Source organism: Meriones unguiculatus, chromosome 3 (genome assembly GCF_030254825.1).
Source record: "Meriones unguiculatus strain TT.TT164.6M chromosome 3, Bangor_MerUng_6.1, whole genome shotgun sequence".
In the NCBI taxonomy this organism is placed as follows: Eukaryota; Metazoa; Chordata; class Mammalia; order Rodentia; family Muridae; genus Meriones; species Meriones unguiculatus.
In genome coordinates, this window is record NC_083351.1 from 22,513,363 (window position 1) to 22,539,820 (window position 26,458).

The 26,458-nt window shown below is 54.0% G+C and overlaps 1 protein-coding gene across 5 annotated transcripts in view; it reads left to right on the forward strand.

Annotated features, from left to right (window-relative positions):
- The first annotated feature begins 2,773 nt into the window (after positions 1–2,773).
- Znf362 (zinc finger protein 362) overlaps positions 2,774–26,458 on the forward strand; it is a 30,309-nt gene continuing 6,624 nt past the window's right edge. The window contains exons 1-6 of one of the 5 annotated variants that reach the window (XM_060379504.1): positions 2,775–3,675; positions 13,668–13,793; positions 17,928–17,991; positions 18,133–18,379; positions 20,829–21,156; positions 21,841–22,065. In XM_060379504.1, coding sequence (XP_060235487.1) covers positions 13,756–13,793; positions 17,928–17,991; positions 18,133–18,379; positions 20,829–21,156; positions 21,841–22,065 — 902 coding nt within the window. In that variant the 5' untranslated portion in view covers positions 2,775–3,675; positions 13,668–13,755. Of the gene's footprint in view, positions 3,676–3,868; positions 13,794–17,927; positions 17,992–18,132; positions 18,380–20,828; positions 21,157–21,840; positions 22,066–26,458 lie in introns of those variants that run through there. The other 4 variants (XM_021637286.2, XM_021637266.2, XM_060379503.1 and 1 more) reach the window with 4 other exon arrangements.

Genomic DNA, 26,458 nt, shown 5'->3' on the forward strand with positions numbered 1-26,458 from the left:
TTTGTTTTTGGGTGTTTTGTTGCTGTTGTTGTTGTGTTGTTGTTTTTTTGTTGTTTGTTTGTTTTTTGTTTTTCAAGATAGGGTTTCTCTGTGTAGCCTTGGCTGTCCTGGACTCACATTGCAGACCAGGCTGGCCTTGAACTCACAGAGATCCACCTGCCTCTGCCTCCCAGAGTGCTGGGATTACAGGCATGTGCCACCAGGCTTGAGTAGACTTTATTTCTAAGGGATATTTTTATAGCTATCAAAGCTTTGAGTATATATTGCCACCACTCTCCCCCATTACTACCATAGCATCACTATGTGATACATTCTCCACAATTATTGGTAGATACATTTACTGACATAATTAATTAGAAACTATAGTTTATTTAGAAATTCTTAAGTTTCCTCTAATCCTTTTTTTTTTTTTTTTTTTTGCTCCAACACCTCACCTCAGGCAATCATGTTACATTCAGGGTCGTGTCTCTTCAGGCTCTGCAAGGCTCTGAACTTCAGACTTCTCTTGTTTTTCTAATGATCTTGACAGACCCGAGAAGTAAATAAAGTATTTTGATTTACCGCTAGTGGAGTGTACCTGGTATTTTTTTCCTTATAGGAAAGAATACTGCCAAGGTAATGTGCCATTAAAAACAAAAAAAACCTCTCAGGGCTGGAGAGATGGCTCAGTGGTTAAGAGCACTGCCTCCTCTTCCAGAGGACCCAGGTTCAATTCCCAGCACCCACATGGCAGCTCACAGCTGTGTGTAACCCCAGATCCAGGGGATTCCACACCCACACACAGGCACGAATGCAGACAAAACACCAATGCGCATAAATAAAAACAAAGAAAAAATCTCTCTCTTCCTCTCCACACCTCTATGTGTGTGCTAGTGCACAAATAGACCCAGGCACCCAGGGAGGAGTGCCAGGGAGGATAGCAATGAGTGTAAAGGAGTGTCAGCTCCCCTGGAACCTGCTTAACTGGGTACTGGAATCTGAATTCTACTTATCTGAAAGAGCAGCAGTTAACCAGGGAGCCATCTCTCCAGCCCCTAAAGTGTGTGTGTGTGTGTTTTAAAGAACGTTTATTATTTTTACTTATGTGTGTGCGGGGGTGGGGGTTATGTGCACATAAAAGTGAAGTTCCTGGCGGCGTCCAGAAGAGGGCATCCGCTCCCCTGGAGCTGAAGTCACAGGCGGTTTTGAGCGGGCAGACATGGGTGGTGGAAACCAAATTCCGGTCCTCTGCGAGGGCAGAGGGCACGCTTAGCTGCTGAGTCATCTCTCCAGCCCCAAGGTGCTGCTTTTTTTATCGCGCGTCAAGTGTGCACACTTATCAGCATGATTCACGACTGCTGATGTGGCCTTCATCACTTCCTGCCCTCTTCCCATACGGCGCTCTTCGGAAGGAAGTCGCCGTAAAAGCCCACACCCCTCGCCCCACACCTTGACTGCGCATTCTCCGGCATGAGCGATTTCCCTCTTCAGTCTCATTCCTTGTTGGTGTGTTTCCTCATAGAGCCTTCTCAACCACGGGCTAGTGACTTTCCCACCCTTGTTCTGGAAGCCAAAAGGCCTCCCTCTCTTCTCCACCAGGTTCAACCTCCCACCCCCAGCCACGTTCTGAAAAGGGCCCCCATCTCTCTAGGAGAGTGGCCTTCTCTGTGTTCTCAATACCGTATCATCTCAGCTATTTCGTGTCACTTGCTTGGTGCTTGTGAAGGAACCAACGACTCTGCGGGTCCTACTCTCCAGCTGCGCCACTATGTGACACCCTGGAATCCCCGCAGAGACTCTGCCCAATCTTCAGAACTGTGCTCCCAGCCGACAGGCACAGTGCCGTTAAACTTTTTACTTCCTAGAAGACAGGAGGGTTAATGTGTCCATCCTTCCTTGGGATGCTTCTCGAGGGTCAAGGAAGCCTCGATCCACCGGGCCTGCAGGTGGACCGCAGAGTGTACACAGAACTCTAAGCCTGTTTTGAGTCAGGAACGCCTGCCTCCTCAGGTAGAAGCGAAGTTTAGAAGTTGACACAGCCCGCGAGGCCGAATGGAGAGGACTTGGTGACTGATTGGCTGGGGAGGGAGAAGCGGGAGGAGGAGTCACGCAGATGGCTCTGAGGTCTGGAGCTGGGGGACAAGCCGGTGCCACCTCTGTTAGACTTCAAGAACTGCTGTCAGCCACTGGCCGCCCCACCGCGGCGGCTCAGGCCTAGGGTGAAGGAGCCTTGTCCTGGCCTGCGCAAACTTCTGCCCCCCCACCCCCGCCCCCATGTCCTTGTCTTCAAAAATAAATAACAAAAATCTTAGCACGGATTTTGAGCACGGGCCGTTGGTCACCAGGTGTGGACGGGTGGGGGGGGGGGCTCCGTGGGGGTCCGCACCAGCCTGCGGTTTCCCAGAGAGGGACGCTCCCCTCCTCCCCAGGGCAACCTGGCCCGCCCGCCAGTCCCGGGTCCCCAGGCCACCGCCACCCGGGAGCGGAGTCTGGGCGGGACAATGGCCGCGGCCGCCCGGGCCCGGAGAGCCCCCGTGCTGGGGAAGGGGCTGTCCTAGGGCCGGGCGCCGGTGCCCTCCCCGCGCGGCTCGGGCGGGCGGAGGGGGGCGCGGAGTTCCTTTGTGGCTCAGCCTCCGGCGCGGCGCGGCGCGGGCAGGGGGCGCCGCGCAACTTTGCTTGGCGGCGGCGGCGGCGAGCGCGAGACGAGGCCCCGGGGCCGAGCGGGGGCCCCCAGCGCGCGGCCCGTCCCCGCCCCGCCGGCCCCCTCCCCTCGCCGTCGCCAGCGCCGGGCGCTGCCCACTCGCCGGAGCCCCGGGGCCGGGCGGGCTGCGCAACCGACAGGCGGGGGGCCGGACACGGCTAGCTCGCGGGGCCCAGCGCACCGGGGCCGCGCGGCTGCACACCCGGCCTCCGCCGCCGCCGCCGCCGCGGCGCCTGCAGAACCCAGAAGTGAACAGCAGGCGACCCGGAAGGTTTGCGCGCCGCTCCGCACCGAGCCCCAGCCGCGCGCCGCCGCCGGAGCCGGGAGCCCCCAGCCCGGCCCTGCTCGGGCCGCCGGGCTCGGGGCTGCGGCCACGTCCCGGAGCGCCCGGCAGCACTGCCAGGTCCGTGCGGGCCCGGGGCGCGCGGGGGAGCGGGCCCGCCCGCGGGAAAGTTGCGCCGAGTTGCGGGGCGGGGGCCGGGCGGGCGCGAGCGCTGTCAGCGCGGGGCGGCCGCATCGCCAGGGCCCGGGGGTCGCCGGTGCCTCGGGCCCGGCCCGGGGCTGCCGCGGCGGCGGCGGCTGCGCGCGCGGGCTAGGCAGCGTCTCCCGCGGCGTGTCTGGGGCTGGTCTCCGAGTGTGTGCGTGTGTGTTTTCCTAAGCCGGGCTATTCAAACCTGCTGCAATTCTCCGGTAAACAATGATTCATGGGGCTTAATGCAAATAAACGGATTGCAAACGGCGCGGTTCGCGCACTTAGCAGCCGGCCCGGTGGAGCGGCCAGTGCCGGATTTCTCCGTTTTTTTGCAGATCTGCAGAATATGGCGTCCCTGTCCTGTTTTAAAAATAAGCCAGGCTGCCATTTTTGTTTTTCTTTTGTCTGAAGATTTTAATAAAACTGTCTGAGAATGTGGGAGAGGCGGCTGGAAGCAGAGGGGGCACCCGAAGGGTTGGCTTTTTTCCTTTTCTTTGGAGAGAGCCGGGAGCCTTTCGGGGAGGTGAGACACAATACAATTACACTTTAAAGGAAAAAATAAGGGGGAGAGAAGCTGCCGGGTGATTTGGGGGGAGGGGGCTGGGAATTTAAAGTTAACTCTGAAAGTTTTCTTTTCTTTCTTGCTTTTTTTTTTTTTTAAAGATTTTTTTTTTTCTTCCCCGGAGGGCTCTGAGACGCCGCGAAAGGATATGGGGGCCCATTTCTCTGTTTCTTCCCCCCAGCTAGCCGCCTTTGCAGGGTTTTTTGGGAAAAGTTAACTGCCGGTTTCCCCAGAGCTGCGTGGGTGGGGGTGGAGTGTGTGTGTGTGTGTGTGTGTGTGTGTGTGTGTGTGTGTGGTGTTTAGGGTTGAGGTGAGAGTTTTTGGGAGGAGTCCTTTGGATGAGGCTCTGTATCAAAGTGGCATCGTAAGGAACTATACTGTAGCCCCTGATTTGGGGGAGGTGGCCGGCACTAGGAGCTTGGACTAGGCCCAGGGTTTGGAGCTAAGGCCCCTGTCACGGGACAAGACCCTTCATTTCACCCTGTTCCCCGTGAATCCTTTATGAGCCCTGCGCGTGTTGGAGGTGGAGAGGTTTTTCCCTTCATGGGTGGCCACAGCCCCTGGGTGGACAGGAAGTTTTGGGTACCCCCTCTGGGGGCAAGTCTGGTTGAATGTAGCTGAAGAGCCCCCTCCGGGTATGGGTGGTCTTCTTGGCCTCCAGAGACGGCTTCTGGTGGTGAATGTCCTTGGTGGTGGGTTCTTGGCCGGGTCCAGGCCTGCCGCTCCTGTGGCTCCCGGCACACACAGGAGTAAGCTCCTGTGATGCGGGCCTCTCCTCTGCTTGTGTTCTTAACTCCTTTCTGCCAACCTGCCTGCCGCTTTGAAGTCTCCTGATTGGACAGCAATTGAGTTTCTGAAGTGTCTGACTGGACTTGCTGGCTCTGCAGGCACAAGAGTGGTCCGAGGCTAGGCCCATAGAATCTGAACCGTCTTTTCCCCTTCTGGGAGACTGACCTAGGAGGACCCGGTGCCTGCCGTAGCTGCTCAGGGCCTTTGTGCTGATCTACCTCCTCCGCCCCCTGTTTCCTGGAGGGAAAACACTCCAGTCTCTCTTCAGATCTATGTCCTGGCTCTGTGTGAGTTCCCTCAGGACAGTCAGTGGGAACACCGTCTGGGAGAGGTGAGGTTCAGGGCATGCTTAGGTCACCGGTTCTTAACAGCAAGGTTTTAGATGGAGAAACCGAGGTCCAGAGGTCACAGGACACTACCCAGCAAGAAGAGAGCTGAGGCTGTTTTGGACTCTTGACAGGAGGGTGCCTTGTTTCAGACAGAACTAAATGGGAATAGGACAGTGAGATCCCTTCAATTTTTCACCCAGACCCCATCATCATACTCTCTCAGGAAAGCGAACTTTACAGTTGGTACAGTGTCCTATGTGGCTGTGACCATGTCCGGCCCCCCCAAAACTGAGTTGAAGTCAGATATTCAGGTAGGGGACAGCTGAGCTCGTCTTAAAATGTAAGAAACTGAGGCTTGGAGAGGTTGGGCAATGGCAGAGGAGGGCTTTCACCCAGGCCTGCACACTCCTTGTGTGGGCCTTTCCTAAGTGGGTGGTGCTGTGGGCAGGACCTTTCCCAACTTCTAGCTTTTGGTCTGAAATTCTTCTGCTGACCCCAGCGGCTGTGTAAAAATCCAGAGGCTCACCCCCACCCCTAAGAATGTCAGAGACAGAAAGGCCCTGAGAGGTCATCTGGACTCAGAGGAAGCCACTGGCTGCAAGTCTGGCCCTAGCTAGAACTGGAGCCCTGGTCTTCTGTCTCCTCTCTTCTGTGAAATGCTCAGAGAGACAGTCAGCCACTGGGCTAAGCAGAGTAGTGTTAGCTGGGGCTGGGGCTGGGGGATAGTGCTGGTACTAGATAGCTTGGTTCCAGGGGTTAAAGCATTGTCTGTGTGCAATCTTGGGAAATGGAGGCCATCTGGTCATAGGTGAGAAGAAACTGTGTGTGCATGAGCCGTGGCCTGGGTCTAAAGCTAGCATAGCCCTGCCCTTCCCAGGGCCTCTGTCTCTGGGTGTCGTGCAGTATTCTGATCATTTGAATGTTCTTTCATTTCTTGCTAGGCCATTCATTTATTCTTCCACTGTCCACTCATTAGTTTATTGGTTAGTCATTTCAGTAGTCTGCCTGTCTGCCCCATCCATCCATCCATCCATGCATCCATCCATCCATTCATCCATCTATCCATCCATCCATCCATCCATCCATCCACCTAGTTCAGCTTCCTCAGCCCAGGTTGGACAGATACGAGATGTAAGTGTGGCCCTGGCATGTTGTAAAGCCGACAAGGGAGAAAAGCCAAGGCTTCAGGTGCATTCCCAGGGTTTGTCTCCCCAAGAATAAGAGTTTCAGAGTGGGCCTGGGTCCTCGGGGCTCTGAGCATGCTCTTTATGTCTGGGAGCTTCGGGATGAGCCCCGGTAAAGCGGTGTCCTCCTGTTGGCCTCACTGATCCCAGGGCGAAATGATAACAGTATCTTGGATGCCTCCCACCCCTGGCCAGGCATGTGCTGGGAATCTCTGGATATGTGCGTCGACCCATAAGGATTATCACTTACTTTCCTAGGCCCTGCCTTGACTTTGTGAACCATGGTGGGGGTTTCAGGACACCAGCGATCTGGGGACCGTGGCAGTCCCATTCTGCCTCTCTATTCCCCTGCTGAAAGTGCCACTGTTTTCTAAATAGTAGAAAAACAAGTAACCTAATTGTGGGCCTACAGGGCTTCCATACTCCCAGCCTTGCCCTCTTTGCAACCCCTGCTTTGCAGCTCTTCCCCTGCCCTGCCCCTGCCACCCCCTTTATCTTACCCCCACTAGTCATGCTGGCTTCTTTGTGTGCCTTCCCTGGCCTGGAACGTTTTCCCCTGAATCCTTCCATGGCTGGAGGCCCCATCCACCATGGAACATCGGGGCCTTTGCTGACCGTTTGCTGTAAATAGCTTCCCGCTGTCACATGAGCCCCTTCGTATTTTCCTTTGTGGCTCTGGGCATCTGAGACCTTCTCGTTCGCTTGTTTGTTTGTACTTCTCACTGTCTGCCAGGAGACGTGTTTTAAGTTCTAGGCCAGCTTAAGCTCCACTCAAGCTTCCAGGGAGGTGTGGCCCGAGCCTTCAGCAGAGGTGAGGACCGGCTGGGGAGCCAGGTGTGGTGGCAGCCCCGGTGTCCCGGCAGTGCCTGGGAGATGAGGTTACACTGAGGTCTGTCATCTTCCCCTGGGAGTCTTGGGGTTGTTGTCAGGCATTAATGAGATGATTAAATCCTGGACTTAGAACTGTACAATCTGAGCAGCTTTCCCACCCAGAACCTATGACACCGTGAACGTGACCTTACCGTGAACTGTTGCTGTTATTTAGGGAGGGGCAGAGAGGGCTCACCTTGGGCCAGACCCTGTTCTCCGGGGCTTTGTGCATATGGAGATATACCGTGGTCATTGTTATTATTCTCTTCTGCAGCTAAGGAAGTCAGGGAACTTATCCCCAGAGGACAGGGGGTGCCTGGTGGCAGGTGGGTACCCTGCTGGGTCTGGAACTCAGCTTAGGCTCCCACACTTGTGGGGAAACCCAGCCTCACCCTACCCGCGGCCACATCCTGACTGAAGAGCCTCTGCTCTCATCTTGAACTCCACACCTCCCAGCGAGCTTTGTCATCCGTAGTAAGACAGCTGTCACTACTAGGACACTGTTTCTTCCTTACGAACCTACAGTCCCCACACCTCCCAGTCAATGACCCTGGGAAGCCATTTGGAGTGCCAGCTTCCCTGAGCGTCGACCGGGTCAGCCTGGTGGCCTTGGTGCATGGCATTGAATGTGTGAGTGAATGAATGGGCCCCTCCCGTCCCTGTAGCGCCGGGCTGACACTTGCCTGGGGTCTCTGGACAGGCTTGATGTTCTCAGGGATAGAAGACCTGCTTTCTGCTTCAGGATGCTTGTGGAGCCAAACTGTGTCTAAGCTCGTTTGTGTCTCCTGAGGCTTTACCTGGTGGCCTCTCTGCTCCTCGGGTTTCAGCAGGCTGCCCAGCCTTTGCCTGGGGGCTTGAGGGCAGGAGGAAGCTGAGAGGTTGGCGTAGCTCCGACCGCTTAGATACCAGCCTTTCCTCCATCATGGGGCAGTATTTCCGGAGCATAGGGTTATTATGCCCAACACAGAGGAAGGCAACTGCGTGCAAGTGTGTTGGGGCCGTGGTGGTAGGAGAGCTTTCTGGAACCCCAGACCACAAGTGGACTGGCCTGGGCAGGTGGCTGAGTAGCGTCCTCAGTAGATCAGGTGTGTCGGACAGGCTGAGGGCCTTCACTCTGAGGCCTGAGGAGCCCTCCACCCCATGTGGCCAGAAAGGATATTCAAGTCTGAACTTTGGGTAAAGACTTCAGGCGCCTCACAGCAGTGACTCTCAACCTGTGGGTCATGACCCCTAGGGGTTGTTGAACGACTCTTTTATGGGGGTCTCATATCAGATATCCTGCATATCAGATGTTTGCAGTAGCAAAATTACAGTCATGAAGTAGCAACAAAAATAGTTTTATGGTTGGGGTCACCACAACGTGAGGGGCTGTCTCAAAGGATCGCAGCATTAGGGAGGTTGAGAGCCGCTGCCCCAGAGGATAACCTCGTTAGGCAGGTGCTGGGGTTCTGACGGGGGACACCTGGCTGCAGCGAGTAGACTCCCCATTACACTCAAACATGCACACTCGTACAGTCACCCATTCACCTTTCTTCATGTATGCCCTTGTGTGCCCATACCTTGCCTGGATCTGCCTGCAGAAGTGGAGCCACTGGGAAACGTGAGAAGGAAGTAGCCCCGAGGACCCGGGGAGGGTATGAGCAACCAGGTAGGGTCGGGGATAGTGTGGTCCAGTTTGTCGTAGATCTTCCCTGGACCTCCCACCCCCACGGCCATCCAATTCTTCTGCTTGGCGTCCATCCTTTTTGCTGGCCCGAGCCTTGCCTGACCTGACCAGAGACTGTCTGCATAGGAGGGGGATGGAACTACTTCATGGGGGGGGGTGTTATGATCACATGCCAGGGTTCCCAGTTGATGGATCCATGTCAGCGGAGCAGCCCTGATGTGGGGAGAAGTCAGGAGAGCCACAGGAAGCTCCTGCACCCCAGATACCGGCATGCTAACATAAGGAAGCCCAGGGGGCCTTAAGAGCCCACCACTGGCAGGCTAGCATGTGTAGCCACTGCATATCACTGAGTTGGGCACCACCATGGACCCTCATGTGGGTTAACCTGTACTGTCCTTGCAACAGCCCTGTGGTCTTACTGTCACAGACACCCCGCTCTCACCGTGTAAGTTTACAAGTGGCAACTTTGAGCTTTGGAGCTTGTTCTGATCTCAAGGCCCAAGCCTGGGCTCTTTAACTGTAAAAATCCACCCTTTCAGCCCTCCTGTCAAGACGTAGGCCCATCCCTTCTCAGCTGTGATTGGTTGAACCTGGTCACTTCCTAGAGAAGGACCCAGAGACCCAAAAAGGCTTTCCAGATCTTTCTGCTCCCTCAGTCCTCACCAGCTCATGACCTTAGTGAGTTAGTGGCTTAATAACCACAGAGCAGCATTCCCGACCACAAATCGAAGAGCACCCTGATAACCAGGAGGGCAGGGTCAGGGCAGAACTGTAGTGGAGGGTAAGGGTCCTTCAGGTGTCCTGCAATATAGTCTTTGAGACACCAGCATTCTGCTCAGGCATGTTCTGGGCATCTTTCTGGGAGTGTGCCACATTTCAAAATGGTCACAGCGTCCTTCTTGTGAGGTCGGGAAGAGTTCGAGTGAGAAACGCCTGGAAAGTGTCTGAAGGGGCTCGGGTGGAGAAAGTATTGGGGACCATCACCCTTACCCACCTGGCATCCTTGGGAGAGCTGGCAACAGAGAAAGGCTCCTGGTCTGAGTCAGTAGGATAGTAGGGTCTCAGCTTGGACAAGGCTCATTGTCCTGGCCACCTCTGGGTGTCTGGAGGTGGGCTTGGATAAAGGGATGGGGGAGTGGGAAATCAGGGAGGGCCCTGGGCACAGACATCAGCCGTCTGCCAGGGTCACCTCACTCTGCCATCATAGTGCCAACAGTCCTTCCCCAGGCCTGTGGGCATGGAAAATATGCCCTCATTGGATCCAGGGTCCTCAGCCTTTGTCCTCACAGCGGTTTCTGAGGCTGGCCTGGCCTGGCTGGAGTTTTAGGGGTAGGGTCTGGGCAGCAGCGAGGGCTTTGTGCTTCGTGGAATGGAGGATGTGGAAGTCAGAGGGGCTTCGGGAGGTGGATTTTGAGCATGGGTGGGTGGGTCTCAGAGAGCCAGGTAGAAGGCAGTCATCACCTGGCCACATAAGGACTTGTCTGCTGGAAGCCTTGCCCTGGATTGCTTAGGACCACCCTCCCCCTTTGCACAAATGAACCCCTCTGGCCACCAGCTTGCGCCTTCCCTGCACTCTACCTACTCCAGACGAATATGCCGCCCGGGCTCTCCTGCTTCCTGGCCTGTGCAGTTCTGCTTTCCTGAGGGCGTTAACAGTGTTCCCTCTCTGTACTGGGAATGCCCCTGCACCCTTCTGCTCTTCTGACATGCAGAGACCAGCCTCATTGAGTCCCTCCAGGCCTAATGGAGCACTAATGTGGACTGCGCCCTGCCCAGCTCCAGTTTGGTGGGTGCATAGCTTTGCCATGACCCTAAACTTGGGTATCCTTCTTGGCTGCTGGGGCGACCAGTGTATTTTGAGTACAAGAAAAGAAAGGTAGCAAGTACAGGGGCCTTAGGAGCGTGGAAATGAGTAACCCAATTCCTGCTAGGTAGGGGAAAGCTCAGGAAAAAAAATGGCCTTGAACATGAGACCTGTCAGTTGAGCCATGAGGCTAGACTGAGGATCGAGGAATGGAATCATGAACCCTCAAGTGAGCTGTCCTCATGGGGCACTGGGAGAGATGACCAGGCCATCTACCCACAGCAGTGTGACCTCAGCTGAGATTTGGTGTCCGGGTTCTAGCTCTTGAACCCTCAGATGGTGGCACAGGCAGCTTGTTTGGGGTGGGGGCTGCAGGCGCTGTAGGTGCAGTGGTTGGATGGTAGGGATGAATGTGGCCAACAGGGCCTCGTAGAGGCCTTGGCTGATCAGCTGTGGTGTTAGGACTTCCCCAAACAGTAGGGCCCATGCAGGGCTTTCTGTGGGAGAATGAGGGGCTATCCCTTGGCCTGTCTTCCCTTCCTAACTGCCCTCCCACCTTTGGGCATGGGGGGTGCTGGGGCTTGGAGCAGGCTCCTTAGCTTTTCTTTTGGAGGAATTTGGAGAGTTTAGCTCTTTGGATAGGAGGAAAGGATGTCTTGCTTTCTGAACATTCCTCAAACCAGCCAGATAGCCGCACTGTAGAAAGGTCATAAAAGAAGGATAGGAGGTGACCAGCCCCCAGCCCTGTCTCTGCCCTGTTCCAAGCCCCAGACACCCCCACTGTTAGCATTCGGGCCCTCTCCCGGCACCCAGCCTTGAGTGTGATTTTTATCTTTCATTGTCCTCCTGACTACTGTCTCCTGAGTATCTTCTAATTGCCCCTGCAGTGTTATTAATTAGCCAGGCTTTTTAATGAGTGTCGTAGCCTGGGCTCCAGATCCCCCAAAGTCTGGATCAGAGCCCCAGATTCCCTGCTTGGTTTGGGGCAGCTCCCTAAGTTTCCTCTGTGCTCCTGGGTCACAGGCTCAGTGCATGCTGACGGGTCACAACAGTGGTGCTGTGGACACTCAGAGAGAGTAGTTCCAGAGCCATCTCTCTGTTGCTTGCAAGTTTGACTGTTCCATAAAAACCCATGGGCACACAGCACTGTACGTGGAACCTTGGGTCGTTTTCTAGGGACGGATGAGCCAGACTGGGCTTGCTAGGCCAGGGGGTGTGAATAGTTTTAGAGCTCTTGACACATTATGGGCCGGTTCTTTCCAGGAATGCCCGATCCAGTTCACACCCCCCACTGACAAGCTGACAGGCGCGTCAACCTCATTTCGCCCTCACCAGTATTGGGTGCTACCATTTTCATAGTTGTCTGTGGTCCTTTGGCAGGTAAAGCTCATTGACTTCTCCTGGCTGGCAAGGTAGAGCCATCGGCTGTGTTCACTAGCTGTGTTCGCATCTTTCAGGGTCAGCACCCTCTCCTCATGCCAGTCGGGATGAGATTGGGTAGGTCTGAGCATCAGGACCGAGTGTAATGCAGTGGGCAACCAGAGGAGGGAAGGGCACTTTCTTTTGTCCAGGCTGTAATGTTTTCAGTTCCCTCCACCTAACATGCATGCACACTGCCATCCATCCATTCGTCTGTCCATCCATCCATCCATCTTTTTTCACTCATTCAAACACCAAATGCTTCTAGTTAAAAGGTCTCTGGTCCTTTCTGGTGGGGCACCATGTCTACAGATGGCTAAGAAAACACAGGTCTGGGAAGCACCCTGATGAAGGACATGTGGGCACACAGGGTACAGAGCCCTCGTGGGGTTACAGACCCCGTATGTAGGGAGAAGAACCTGTGTTTTGGGACCCAGGGGTTGAAATTAATCAGTGAGTGGCCCTGGCGTCCTTGAAGGGGAGGAAGCAAGAAGGGAAGTGGACACTGCTGGGAGAGGAACTGTCCACGTGGTTGGCCGATGTACAGTGGGATAAGCACTGCGGCAGGAAGTCGTGGAAGTTTCTAGGTAGGACAGGGTGCAGTGGCTGCAGTGGAGTTTAGGGGAGGATGAGGATGGAGTTGGAGAACCTGCGGAAGGGAGGGTTCTTGCAATAGCTGAGGGGAGGGGCAGAGACTTACTTTGTGCCCTGCCCCAACCTATGGGATCCCGATCAGGGTCAAAGTGCAGGATATGTGGCCTCTTGCAGGAAGCCCTCCTGACAGTCCTCCCAGCTTAGTCTTTGGATGGGGCTGTGAAAGGCCTGATGTGTGGTGGTTCGGGGAGTGCCCCCAGCAGCTGAGCTGACTTTCCCATGAGCCTCTAGCCAAGCCCCCTTAGGCTCCCAAGCACTTTCTTTCATTTTTTTAAAAAAATAATAAATGTATTGTCTTCATTTTAAAAGAAACGGAATGCCATGACTGGGAATTTAGAAATCAGAGAAACAAAGACAAATCCCCATGCCGCTGAGGTTAGCACCTCCCCCTGGGAGCGGGCCCCTGTGGGCGTGGTTCCCTGCAGCCTCCGTACAATCAGAGTCCCCGCTGTCTGGGTCTTGCTCCTCCCACTTCCCGATCGCTACCCACCAGCCCCACCCCCACTCCCGTTTGCTTTGTTGGAAGCCTGTTTCCCCTGTGGAACTGGGCAGGTCTCAGTTTTAATGTCTGTTGCTTTGGGGGCGGGGCCTAAATTGTTGAAATGACAACAATCACTTCCTCCACCCAGGCAGCAGGGCCTCCAGCTCCCTACGACCCGCCAACGGCTGTGTGTCCTCTGTGTCCCCTGGTCTGAGTCTGTGCTTTCTCCCTGCGGCCGAGCCTGGCACCAGTGTGCCCTTCCCTCGGTTATTTCTTGTGGGGTTGGTTAGACTGGCCTCAGAGGCTTTCTGGGAAAGGGTGACAGGGGGTGAGCCGCTTTGAAATCTGTGCCGAGCTCCGTAGCCCTCAGCCAGGTTGCCTAGCCTCTCTGGACCTCAGTTTCTTCATCTGTACCATGGGTCTATTGCTGTAGTGAGTAAAATCCTGCCACAGCCCCCGGCCCATTGTAGGTGGCCGCCTCGGGTCACATCCTACCCGGCAAGAGCTGACAGATTCTCCTAGCCACTGAGGAAGAACCACACCAGAGTGCATGTGACCCTACAGGGCTGGGCCAGGGCTGGACGGCATCCCCACCCCCTCCCTCACGTGCTGTGTGACCGGGCAAGTTGACTGACATCTCTGAGAGTCACTGGGAAGAGTCAATTAACTCGAATCGGAATATGCTCAGCACACAGGTGTTTATGTCAACGGTGGCTGTCGTTTTATTGTTATTGTTATTGTTATTCCCATGTACAAGGTGCTGTTGGGAACACAGAGGAAGTCACTGACTGGGGGTTCAGGGAAGGCTCCGTAGAAGAGGGAACACTTGAGCTGGGTCTTGAAGGATGAGTAGAAGTTCACCAAGTGGGAAAGGACCTTCTAGGTAAGGAACCTGTGAGTCCAGGCTGCGGGTCTGTCAATGAGGGGTTTGTTCTCTGGGGAGCAGGGCATTGTGTCCATAAGAGTCCCCAGTGCCCCTCACGGCTATCCCGGGGGGGTCATGGGGGGAGTGTGCTTGCCCTCTTAGTGTTGGTGGCTTTGGCTTCCCGCTCCCATGGGTCCATGCTCGTGGCCACAGGTCTGTGTCTGTCCGCTGTCTGGGTTTGGTGCTGTCTGCATGTTATGTTGACTCTGTGTTTGTCTCCGTCAGTGTCCAGAGATCTGGGCCACACTGTGGGGACAGCCCGTACACTTGCCTGGCTACCAGCTCCCCCCGAGTAGCCAGGTCCTTCCCCTCTGGGCCTGGGTGCAGCCCTACCCTCACACCTCTAATTGGGAATGCCCCTGGCACCCACTCTGGCCTCTCTAGAATACGCTATATCTGGCAGTTATAAGGGTCTTCAAAAATCCATATTCCACCCTTTACCTACCGATGGCAAATATCTGGGCTCTGGGCCTAAGAGCCAGGCCCTGGCTGACTGTCCAGGCTCATCTGTTTGCCAGTCTCTGGGAGGCTGCACAGCCCTTGCCTCCAGGCCTTTGCTGACACTGTCACCTTTACCAGAATGCCTGCCCCACCTGCTGGCTGATTTAGGCTCACTCTCTGGGTGTCAAGGCAGGATTCATCTTCCCTCCCCCCCCCCCCAATCCTCCCCTGGTTCATCTCTGCAGGGTAGGCCAGCCTCTAGGCAGCTTCTCCCTTACTTAGAAGCCAGGCCAGTGACTTGCCCAAGGTCATACATTCGGTGAGGTGGAATCGGGATTTTAACCAGAGCCTGCCTTTTCCCTGGTGGGAGGGAAGCGTTCACGTCCAGGACTGCCAGGGAGGCATGGGTGGGTCGGAGAGTGTCTGGAAAAGGCCTCTCCACCCATCTCAGCTGTGGCTGGTCTGAGTCAGGAGGATCACTGTGCGCCTATGACCTGCTGAGAGGTGGGTGACTGGAGGCGGGCCTTGCCCGGAGAAAGTCAGGCCAACTGATAGAGGGCAGCTTCTGAGAGACAGCCTGAGAACGAGCGTGGTGCTGAGCCTAAAACTCCAGGTGGAGGCTCAGACCTGTGGTACCTACAGCTCCCAAGTAGATAGGCCGCTTGTGCTGAGCTGCGATGGAATGGGGGGTCCTGGCCCATTCCGAGAAGCCCACTGTGGAGAGGAAGTTGTGAGATAGATCAGAAAGGCAAGGAAGAAGCCCCAGACACACCAGAACCCCTCACAGGCTGTGGTGGCTCTGAGGGGACTGGTCTGGTGGTGTTCAGAACAGTTCAACTTTCTTTACCTTGTAGAACAAGAAAAGCAAATGACAGTTGTGGGTGGGTTACAAGGGTCAGGGTCAAGGTGTGTGGCTCCCTGCTCCCAGTCCTGGCTTCTGCACAATGCTGAAGGCCCCACCTGAGCAGCAGGTGTCTCCTGTGCCCACTCGGCATGGACACTCGGCCCCAGAAGGCTTGGCTCCTGCCTCTATGCCAGTATTACCACTCCCTGCCCCAGTGTCCCCTCTGCCACATTGCTCCCTTCACCCAGCATGCTTCTTGTTGCCTTCCCACCACTGCTATCTCATCCCTTATCTCATCTTGGCATTCAAGGCCCTAAAGCTGGCCTTGGTGTCCCATGCCACTGTGGCACTGGGAAGGTGTTTGTCCCCATATCACTCCCCCCTCATCCTCCTCTGTCTGTCCTCAGTGAGCACCTGTCCTGGCCTCTCTCCTGCATAACACCCTTCCCCACGGCAGGGCTTACCCACAGGCCAGACTGCCTGGGAGTGCCAGGCAGTGGTGAGAACTCAGTAGACACTCAGGTCCTGTCCTGCCCCCTGCATCTGGCACACAGTAGGTGGAGACCAGCGCCAGGGTCATTGACAGACTCATAGCTGGGGAAGGGTAGAGAAAGGACAAGAGACGGCTGTGTGGAGCAGAGATGGTCCCTGGCAAGGCCTGGCTGTGTAGCCTTAGCAAGGCCATCCTGGCTACTCAGAGGCTTGATAAACACTAGAGTCTGTTTGATTCCAGCAAGAGGACCCCAGGGAAGCTCTCAGCTCCCTAGAGGGAAAGGAAGGTAACTTCCCAGAACTGCCTGGAAGCAGCCTCTTGCAGTGGGCGGAGTCCCGGGAACTGACAGGGCATCCTGTCTCACCCCATCTGATAGGGGGCGGCATCCGAGCCTGCTGGCCTGCCTTGCAGCCTGGAGCAGGTCTCCTTTCCAGTGACTGATGAGCTCCTCTAGGAAATGGGGACAGGAAGCCTTCCCCGCTTGTCATCCCCCTGGCCCCCGAAGAGCCCTCTACAGAGGGAGGGCTCGCCCCTCAGAGAATTCAGAATTTTATTCTCTGTCCAGTCCTTCCTTCAGCTCACACCGATGGCCTCTGGGCCTAGAGGCCAGGGATACCAGGATGAACAGGACAGGTGGACCCATTCCCAAACCACCTTAGTTAGCTCCCCAGTCTCTCCTCCCCCACCTCTGCCTTATCCACTCATGGGGTCACAACGTGTCACTCTGAGGCAGGACACACCCACGAGCCTACAGCCATCCTCTCCCTGAACAGTTCAGAGGCCAGTGCTGCAGTGGACTCGGTCAGGCTGAGGAGGGTGGAGGCTCAGCAGTATGCTCACTTGCTCTGTGATTTTGAGCCAGTCACTCTACCTCTCTGAGCTTTGTTTCCTCGCTTCTAAAAGTAGGCACGGTGAGAGTTCCTGCTCTTGGGGTCAGTGTGCCTGGTACAAGGCATACTTGTAACCCGCAGCCCCTTCCCTGGTAGTTTTGCTTGGAGGTTTTTTTTCTTGGAAAGAAATCCTAAAGGCCTGGGGCAGTCAGGGAGATGGGTAGGCTTTTTTTGTCTTTAAGAGGCCAGCGTGGGGTTTGACGGGCAGAGGGAAGGGTCTGTGCCTGTGGGGACAGGAGGCTGACCGGGTAGGAATTGTCCTGGTGACCGTCCTCCCCAGTCATCTGCTCTCACCTAGGGGCTGAGACCACTCCAGGCTGGGAGTGAGGAGGAGAACAGGGTACAGCAGCTGCTGGCTTCCCAGTGAGCTGGCTTTTGTTCTACCGAGGACCAGAATTTACAAAGCGAACAGGCAGGAGAAGCAGTTTGAGTAATCTGATTTCCAGGCTTAATCTAGCACCCTAGAGGTGTTGCTTGGGTCTTCAAGCCCCAGTTGTTTTCACCTCTGAGAAGAGACAGGGAAGCCTTTTGGGCTTTTACCTACCAAGTAAAGAACACAAAAGGCGATTCAGATAAAAGCTCTTCCTGAATATATTCAGATTAGATTGGGTTCGAGTGGCAGGCCTTGGCCCCCAAACCCTGCCTCCATTCCAGTAGGGACTTCCCAGGCTCACTGCAGCAGGAAAAAGGGGTTGTAGGCATTTCCTTTTGGTCTAAGGCTGCTGTACCAGGTAGGGAAGGGGTTTCCTCAAGACCGCTCAGTCAGAGTCATGAAGTACCCATGCGCACCCAGTCCCTGTGAGTCACTTCTTGACTTACTAGAATCACAGAAAAACCCAACCTCCCCACCTCACCCCCTGCCCCGGCTGACACCCCCACTTTGCAGGTCGGACGGTACAGTTCCACCTGCCCGTGCCTGAACTCTCCAGAGTGTAATTTTTGAGTTTGAAGCGATTGCTTATTTGGGGCTGTGTAAATTGTTCTACCAACCTCCCCTTCACAGAGGCCCCATCTCTTGAATCCTGCGGAGGATGGCCTCCCTCGGGGAGGAGGCAGAAGGGCAAGGATCTCACCTTTGCTTTGTGGCAAAGGTGTTCCCAGGGCTCTCCAGGTTGAGGGGCGGGGGAGGGGGGAAAGGGGACTGGGAAGGTCTATGTTCAATCCGGCTGGGTTGGCTCTGAAACCTGGGAGATGGAAACTGGTCTGGCAGCGTGTGGGGGGGCCCAGGACTGGGAGCACTCTGGTCCAACTGTGACCTTTGCCCCTTGAGATCCACCCAGGGAGACACTGAATTCCTGAGTTTTAAACCCAGGAATGTGGGTCTCTGGGCCTGGTGGGAGGCCCACTTGGCTGAGGAATTTTGAGTCCCAAGGGGGTAAAGAGATCTCATAGCTGATAGTGACAGCCGCTCTCCCTTCCTGCAGGATGGCCGAACCTCGATTTAACAACCCTTACTTCTGGCCCCCTCCTCCCACCATGCCCAGCCAGGTAAGACTGAGAGGGGCTGTTCCCGCTGCCTTCCGAGTTGGCGCTGCTAGGCTTTACCCAGGGTTCCGGCTGCAGCTTGCAGGGGAGAGGGCCTTGGGGTGTGGCCCACCCATGCCAACCTGGCTCCTCTTCCTCCCGCAGCTGGACAACCTGGTCCTGATTAACAAAATCAAAGAGCAGCTGATGGCCGAGAAGATCCGGCCGCCTCACCTGCCACCCACCTCAGCCTCGTCCCAGCAGCCACTGCTAGTGCCCCCCGCGCCCGCCGAGAGCAGCCAGGCGGTCATGTCGCTGCCCAAGCTGCAGCAGGTACCGGGGCTGCACCCGCAGTCTGTGCCTCAGCCCGACGTGGCGCTTCACGCGAGGCCGGCCACTAGCACCGTCACAGGTAGGGCTGAGTGGGCTGGAGGTGGGGGGGGGGGTGTCTGCGGAGTGGGCCGGACCGGCAGGGTCCACTAAGAAGGTTGGGGCAGGATCTGGCCTGGTGATGGGCCGAGCAAGCGCTGGGTTGAAGGGTAGTTTGTAGTACAAAACCAGCGTCTCCACGCGGTCCAGACTGCTGTCTCCATTCAGCAGATGAAAAAAGCAGGGCAGAAGGCGCTGTGTTCCCCACCACGGCTGGGTCCACCCCCTCAGTGGCCCACCTCTGCCAGCAGTCAGGTGCCTTTCTCCCCCTTCTCTTAGAGACGCCCCAAAACTGTGGGCCTTGTGCGCCTCCCCAGGCTGTACTCTGCACATCTTCAGTTATTATGATTTTATTAAATTTATTTTTCATCGCAAAAGTAATATTAAAAAAGCAATATAAGCATATTAAGGGAAATTTGGGACAAGGAGGAACTAAGAAAAAAAATTACTCATAATCCCCGATGCCTAACCCAGAATCGTCCCCCCCCAACCCAAAATCTTAGAGACTCTTTTAGTGCATTTTTTCCTTTTCCATATTTTTGTTTGTTCTTTAATATGCATGTGTTTGCTGTGTTTGTGGCAGGGCTGTGTCCACTCCATGGTTTAAATTGTTTTTGTCCTCTTCAGTTCCCTATCCTACCCCCCCGCTGCCCCCGCCGCCGTGCCTGTTTGCCATTCTATCCCAGACATCTTTATTGCATGTTTATTGTAAAGCTAATAACATAGTCATTATTGAAAATTTTAGAAATTTCAGAGAACTCAAAAGGAGGAAAAAAATTACCCATAGTTCTGCTTTTGTTAGTATTTTATGTACGTTTTCTCTGTAATCTATTTTATTTTACCCTTTGATCTTAGATGTTTAAAAAAAAAAAAAAGAGTGAATTCACCAAGTAAAAGATTCAAATAAGTTTGAAGCAGATTGACAAAAGTATGAAAATCCCCCATGACCGAAAATTTCCCCTCTGTCACAGAAGAGAGCTGTGTTAGCCTGCTGAAGCGGCTAGGGCCTGACTCCGTGCCGGCACACCCGTGTCTGAGCTTTCTGGGGAAGATGGGCCCTCGTGGGCTTGCGCAGTTTGGTATTTCTTTGTGTTCCTTGCACTCCAGCTCTCCTGTTTTGGCGGCAGCACGCCCCGTGTCCGTGTCCACAGCTTGTGTTGAGGATAAGCGCTTTCTATCACTGTGGAATCGCAGTTTTGTGTGGAAAGCCCCTGCATGGAGATCTTTTCGCCTAGGAGTGATTGCTTCTTTACGGCGGTGCTCTCTCGAAGCAGAGTCAGTTGCCTGGCTGAAAGTTCTGAGCGTTTAAACTTTTAATGGCTGTTGCCAAACTGTCCTCAGCGGAGGCTGCACAGGTGGGCACCTCTGCTCCCAGGGTGGCACAAACCATCCACCCTCATACCATTCTCTTTTTTTTTTCTTGATGCACAGATTTTTAGCTGATTTAAACATATAGAAAGGTAGATATAAATAAATGGAGCCAGGTGATAAATGCTAGCATCATCGTTTATCTACTGTAGTAGTATTTAGTGCAATTAAATGCTATTATCAATGCTCCTAGCCCCTCCCTTCCTTCCTGATGGGTCTCACTGTGTAGTCTAAGCAGGTCTGGCCCTCCTCTGTCTCAGGCTCCCAAGCGCGTGTGTTATAGGTGGCTATGGCACATCTCCCTGCCTTCATTTTTAAAAAGAACAATTTTTCAGCTAGGCACAGTGGTTCATGTGGAGGGTGGAGACAAGAGGTTTAGGACTTCAAGGCCAGGGCAGCCTGGACTACACAAGGCCCTCTCTCAAGAAGCAAAAAAATAAGATAAAATAAGGTAAATGAATAAAAGCTGACATTATAGGATTTGGGAGGGTTTTCTCTTTGAAACTTCATCGTCACTGAACCAGAAAACAGTCAAACCATTACTTTTAGAACCTGCCCTGCCCCCCACATCACCTTTGGGCACACCGTCTGTTTATTTTTCCTGTGCCCGCATCCACAGCCCTTTGAAACAAAGAGAACTTCCGAAGAAGAGACTCAGCCATTCCCCAATTTGCATAACTCAGTTGTCTCTAAAAATTTTGCTATTATAAATAACATGGCCATGAATGTCTGTGTGCCTGGGACTTTTTCTGTGGGTGGAATTATTTCCAAAATGCTTCTTGGTTTCTGTAGTGCTCGCGTACGAACCCTCGGCCTTGTGCTCTGCCAGCGCTGTCTACCAGTGAGCTATCACCCCAGCCCCTAAACTCAGTTTTTAATCGGACAGCTCAGTCTTCAGCTTATCTAAGGCATCTTAGTAGTATGTGCAAACTCTCATTTAGTCACCCCTGACTATGCCTTTAGGATTGGGAATAGCTCGGAAAGGTAAGAGGACCTGAAAGTCACAGAGCTGGGTGGCCTGTGCTAAGTTGCCCTCATCCCCGCCCCCATGTGTGTCTTCCTAGGTCTAGGGCTTTCCTCTCGGACCCCCGCTGTGAGTACATCTGAGTCAACTCCAGGCACTGGCACGGGCACCAGTACCCCGTCCACACCCACCACCACCAGCCAGAGCCGCCTCATCGCCTCGTCCCCCACCCTCATCTCAGGGATCACCAGCCCCCCCCTCCTGGACTCCATCAAGACAATCCAGGGCCACGGCCTGCTTGGCCCTCCCAAGTCCGAACGCGGCCGCAAAAAGATCAAGGCAGAGAACCCAGGGGGTCCCCCTGTTCTTGTTGTCCCCTACCCCATCCTGGCCTCCGGTGAGACCGCAAAGGAGGGCAAGACATACAGGTGAGGGTCTCTTCGTGTGGGGTCTGGGTGAGGTGGTGGTGGTGTCTATGCCTGGAGCTGGGAAGTGGGACCCAGGGCTAGGAATGGGGAGCTGAGATTCAAAGAGTGGGGTAGAGTCTCACCAGTGTATCAGGCCACAGGGAGAAGGAAGGGAGAGGAGCAGAGTTCAGCTCCATCAGAGGTGGGCCAGGGCAGGCAGCATCGTGGGGTGCTAAGAGTCCTCATGTCCCATGAGGGTTGTCTGGGCCCTGTTAAACCTGTGACGTGCATTCACAACATGCTATTGCCAGGGCTGGACCTCCAGAAGTTCTGGGCCAGTTGGGTGGAGGCGGGGAGCTTGGCACCTACCTGTACTTGTGAAAAGGTTCCAGAGATTCTAACGCACAACCAGGTCAGAATGACTTAGACTGTGAGCACCTCCTCTCCCCCCGGACCACAGGTGCATCCGTAGGCAAGGCCTTTCCTGTTTTCCCCCGGGCTGTGTAGCCTCGTGTCCCCAGATAGCTACAGATGTTCCCAGATGTCAGAGCCCCTCCAGACCAGAAGGGGCCTGCACTGGAACTTGCCCCTGTCTGTCCCATGTCCTCTGGACTCCACCAGTAGAATCTGCCCCACGCCCATGGCCTCCAGAGAGCAGAGTGGGTGGGGAGTCTCCCCAGGTGTGACGCTGCCTCTCGCCTGCAGGTGTAAGGTGTGCCCGCTCACCTTTTTCACTAAGTCCGAGATGCAGATCCACTCCAAGTCGCACACAGAGGCCAAGCCCCACAAGTGCCCGCACTGCTCCAAGTCCTTCGCCAACGCCTCCTACCTGGCCCAGCACCTGCGCATCCACCTGGGCGTCAAGCCCTACCATTGCTCCTACTGTGACAAGTCTTTCCGACAGCTCTCCCACCTCCAGCAACACACCAGGTAGGCGCCTCCCTCCCAGAAGCCTTCACTCTCGGGTGCCTGTTGCCCTGGGGGGTCAAGACCGGATTTCCTTTGCTGAGCCTTTTGGGCCATGCTGGGCGAAGCCCCTCAGCTTCACCGAGCTCCACTCTGATTGCTTCTCATCTCCAGGCCTTTGCACTGAATGGTGTCTTTTAGTTGAGACATCCTGGCCACCTGTCCTGCACCCTTGGGGCCCACTTCCTCCATCTAGGCTGGTTTGGTGTGGTTCTCCGCTTCCCTCCGTATGTTGGGAGCTGTGGAAAGCAAGGCCTTGGCGTCCCGCATCCCTCTATCCCCGTGGGAGGCAGCACATAGGAGGGTTAAGGCATTTGTTAAGTATTTGCGGAATAGATAGACCTAGTTTGAACAGAGAACATGATTCATCCATTTAACAGGCGTTTGCCGAGCGCCTATGCCGCGCCAGCCAGAATTCTAGGAACAAACCAGAAAAAAAAAATTCTCTGCCCGGTGGTGAATGTACTCACTCTAGCTGAGTGAGTCAAAGGAGATTTAAGGAAATACAAGTGTGTGCAAGGGAGAGAAGAGATGCTGGGAAGAAGGCTCACTAGATACAGCGAACCAGAGTTTAAAAGAAAAAAAGGGTCAGAAGATCGTACTCGGAGTGCTCCATGCATTCTGATCAAAGAGGTATAGCTTGCTCACATGACTCTTTTGTCTGAAAGTAGGTCGGGTGTCCTACTTCACCAGTGTCGACAGGGCCGAAGTCAGTGAAAGGACTGTCTGATTGTGTCATCTGTAATGACTGACAGCTGAGGTTTCCTCTACTGTAATGGAGCTGTGTAGGAGACTGTATCTTTTCGATTGATTGATTGATTGGTGTTTTGAGACAGGGTGTCTCTGTGTAACAGAGCCCTAACTGCCCTGGACTTGCTTAAATAGACCAGGCTGGCCTCGAACTCACAGAGATCCTCCCGCCTCTGTCTCCCAAGTGCTGGGATTAAAGGTGTGCACCACCAGGCCGGGCCAAGAAACAGTATTTTATTGTTAGTGTTACTTTAAAAATTGCTTGTCCTGTGGTGGTGGGAGTCAAACCTATGGTCTCATGTGTGCTAGACAAGAGTTCTACCACTGAGCCATGTTCCCACCCTGGCAAATTTTTGTCGCAGTGATTTTTTTGTTACCAGGGATTAAACCTAGAGCCCTGTGTGTGCTAAGCAGGTTGGCTACCGTGGAACTCCATCCCAACCTTCTAACAATTCCCTCTTTTCCTTTGAAACAAGGACCTGTTCTCTAACGTTGAACTTTGCCATCTCCCCCGTCTGCCTCCCTAGTAGCTAGGATTGTAATGTGTTCTCCAGAGCAGGCGACGTTGTTCTTGTTTGTCGGTCACTGTGATCTCTGTGTCCTTTATCCCAGGGTGCAGATGTTTTGCTTTGCCTGTCTCTCTGGTGCGGGGCATCATGTGTAGGCTCAGTGGCCAGAACGAACGACAGAGTGGTCCAGGGAAAGCTATCAGCCCGATTTTCCATTTCTGTGTCTCCCCAAGCACAGAGAGGACTGTATGCGTGTGTTTCAGCAATTGTCTGAGCTTGTCATGCCTTGATTTTTAAAAACTTGGCTGGTCTCATGTGCATAGATAAATGACACATGGCACTGATGAAGACGCAAAGACCTGCCGTTAGCTGCTGAGATTTGTGGAATTACAGCATATGATACAAAATGCTGTCAGGAGACTGCCTAGCCCCTGGGCCAGAATTTTAAACATTGTGTGTATGTGAATTTTTTCTTACATTATTAGAGATCAGTGAACTAAGAATTAATGGATTTCGCCTCGTCCGGATTGTGTGACAGCAGGGTTACCCCTTTTTGGAGACTAAGGCTCAGCGTGTCAAGGCTCCTGGGCTATTTTCTTGTTGTTTTGTTTTATTTGTCTGCATGAAGGGCCGATAGCCGACAGGTAGCAGAGGCAGGAGGATCAGAAGTTCAGGCCTAGTTTCAGTTACATAGTAAGTTCAAGGCCAGCCTGGGCTATATGAGATCCTGTCTCAAAGATGGAAACGTTAGAAGAAGAAGAGGAGGAGGAGGAGGAAGAAGAGGAGGAAGAGGAGGCTTAGATTCCATAAGCTGTGGAACAGGTCCAGCCTTTTACCATGGCAGCCTCGTTCTCACACGAGGCTCTGTCCTATCAGGCTTGCCATGCCTAATTAAATGAGATTTGTGTTTAAATGTGACATTTCTGGCATGGTCATGGTTACAAATTTGATTTAGACAATTATATTCTGTTAAGAAGAAGAGTGGATTCCTTTTGAGCCTACTCACAGAACTAATGATGGCGAAAAGGAGGGAGGAGCGGTGCCTCACCCAAGCAGAGGGGGGCTACAATCGTTCTCTGTGGTTTTGTAGACAAGGTCAATCACACATGTTGTTTTTTGAGAGCGGTCTGACTTTAGAGTTTCCTTGGTGATTTACTAGTATGTAAAGATGTGCAGTTTCTGTGGTCCCTCTCCCCCTATGGATCTGGAGGGTTAAATGAAGCAGGGCATCTGTTTGGAGACCGTTTTATTCTATTTTTGTTAACTCTAGCTTTCTAAATGAAGGTTTGGAGACAGACCAAGTGGAAGGTGGTTCTCTTGGGTTCAGAGAGAGAGAGAGAGAGAGAGAGAGAGAGATCAGCTATGATGAAATTAGCTTCATTCCCCTTGGTGGTAATCCCTGTCCTCTGACCCGGCGTCTGTCAGTCCACTGGGCTGGGCTGCTCTTGCCTAGACTCAGGCAGCGTCTGGTCTCAGGATGGTATACTTCGAAGCCGGGGCTCCAAAGCACAAGGAGGTCTGTTCAGGGCCTCTCCCGGGCTCCATTCTCTTTATGCTCATCAGGAAGATTCAGGAATTTTCTGAGCTGCTGCTCAGAGCCGAAGCCCTGAGGCAAATGCGAGTAGCCCAGAGACCTGTTGACAGGGCCGCGTGGCTCTGCCCAGAGCGCTGTAAGAAGCCGCAAGGTCAGAAGTGAGCTTGGAGTCTGCTTTCAGTCTCACGCATGCTGCTCTTTGTGCGGAGAACATGGTGTACTGCGGAAGCGAGGCTGTCCTGCAGGGGCTCTTAGTTTATCTCACATGGCCAGCCGAGAAAGGTATCTCATATCTAGAAAGAATTTTTGTGTGTCTGTGTTCAGGGAGATGAAACCCAGGGCCTTGGGCACACTAGGCAAGCATCTCCCACTAAGCCACGTGTGCATGCGTGGGTGGGTGTGGTATGGATCTGGTGTGTACACACACACGTGGGTACACAACCCCATGAGCGCAAGTGCGGAGGCCAGAGGAAGATGCCGTCTCCTGTCCTGTCCTTCAGCCTCGCTCCCTAGCAGCCAGGTCTGTCGGTAAACTTGGAGATCAGGCCGGCTCCAGCCAAGCCCAGCAGTCCTCCTGCCTCTGTCCCCGCCTCCCACACTGGGGTTCTGTGTGTTCAGCCATATCCAGAATTCATGTGGGTGCTGGGGATTCAGGCTCAAGATTCTCATGCTTGCTCAGCAAACACCCTTATCCGCTGAGCTGTCCCCCCAGGCCTGGAAGACACGTGTAACTATATCGTTTTGTTTGTTTGAAACAGGGTCTCGCTCTGTAGCCCTGGCTAGTCTGGAACTGGCTGTGTAGGGCAGGCTGCCTCAGACTCAGGAGATGCCCTGGCTTCTGGCCCCTGAGTGCCTGGGTTAAAGGAATGTGTGCGCACGTTAGCATCTTTGGTCCATCCTTAAAAAGTACATGCTGTGGACCGGTGACATGGCTCAGCGGGTAAGGGCACTTGCAGCCAAGTCTGGTGACCTGAGTTACTCCAGTCAGGTAGATCTGGAACTCCCACAATTTGGAAGGAGAGAACTGACTCCTGCAGTTTGTCTTCTGACCTCCATATGGGACAGGGTGTGTGAGCATGCATACTCGCACACATACATATACATACACAAAATAAATGCATACGTGCAATAAAGCTTTTCTGAAGTCTAAGCCACGTATGGTGTTGTGCTTATAATCCCAGCACTTGGGAGCTGGAGGCCAGAGAGTCAGCATGCTGTTCAAGGTCAGCCTCAGCTACATAGTGAGTCTGAGGTCTGGGTTATATAGGACCCTGACTCAAAGCAACAAGCAGAATGGGCACAAAGCACATGTGTGTTTTAGACACTTTTATGTGTATGAAATAAACTGAGCTTCTTCTTTGAGCTGCAGACTTCATAGGGTGTCTGTAATTTTATTATCCAACTAATTGAAAACAGGGAACCCCATCCTTCTGAGCACCCTCCTTTCAAATAGTTGGGGCTGCCCAGCAACTATCCAGAAACCCGAGGAGTGTTTTCATGAAGAAGAAACTGGTAAAGTTTGTTATTCTGAGAAAGGCCACCTAGCTCAGAGTCAGCATCAGAT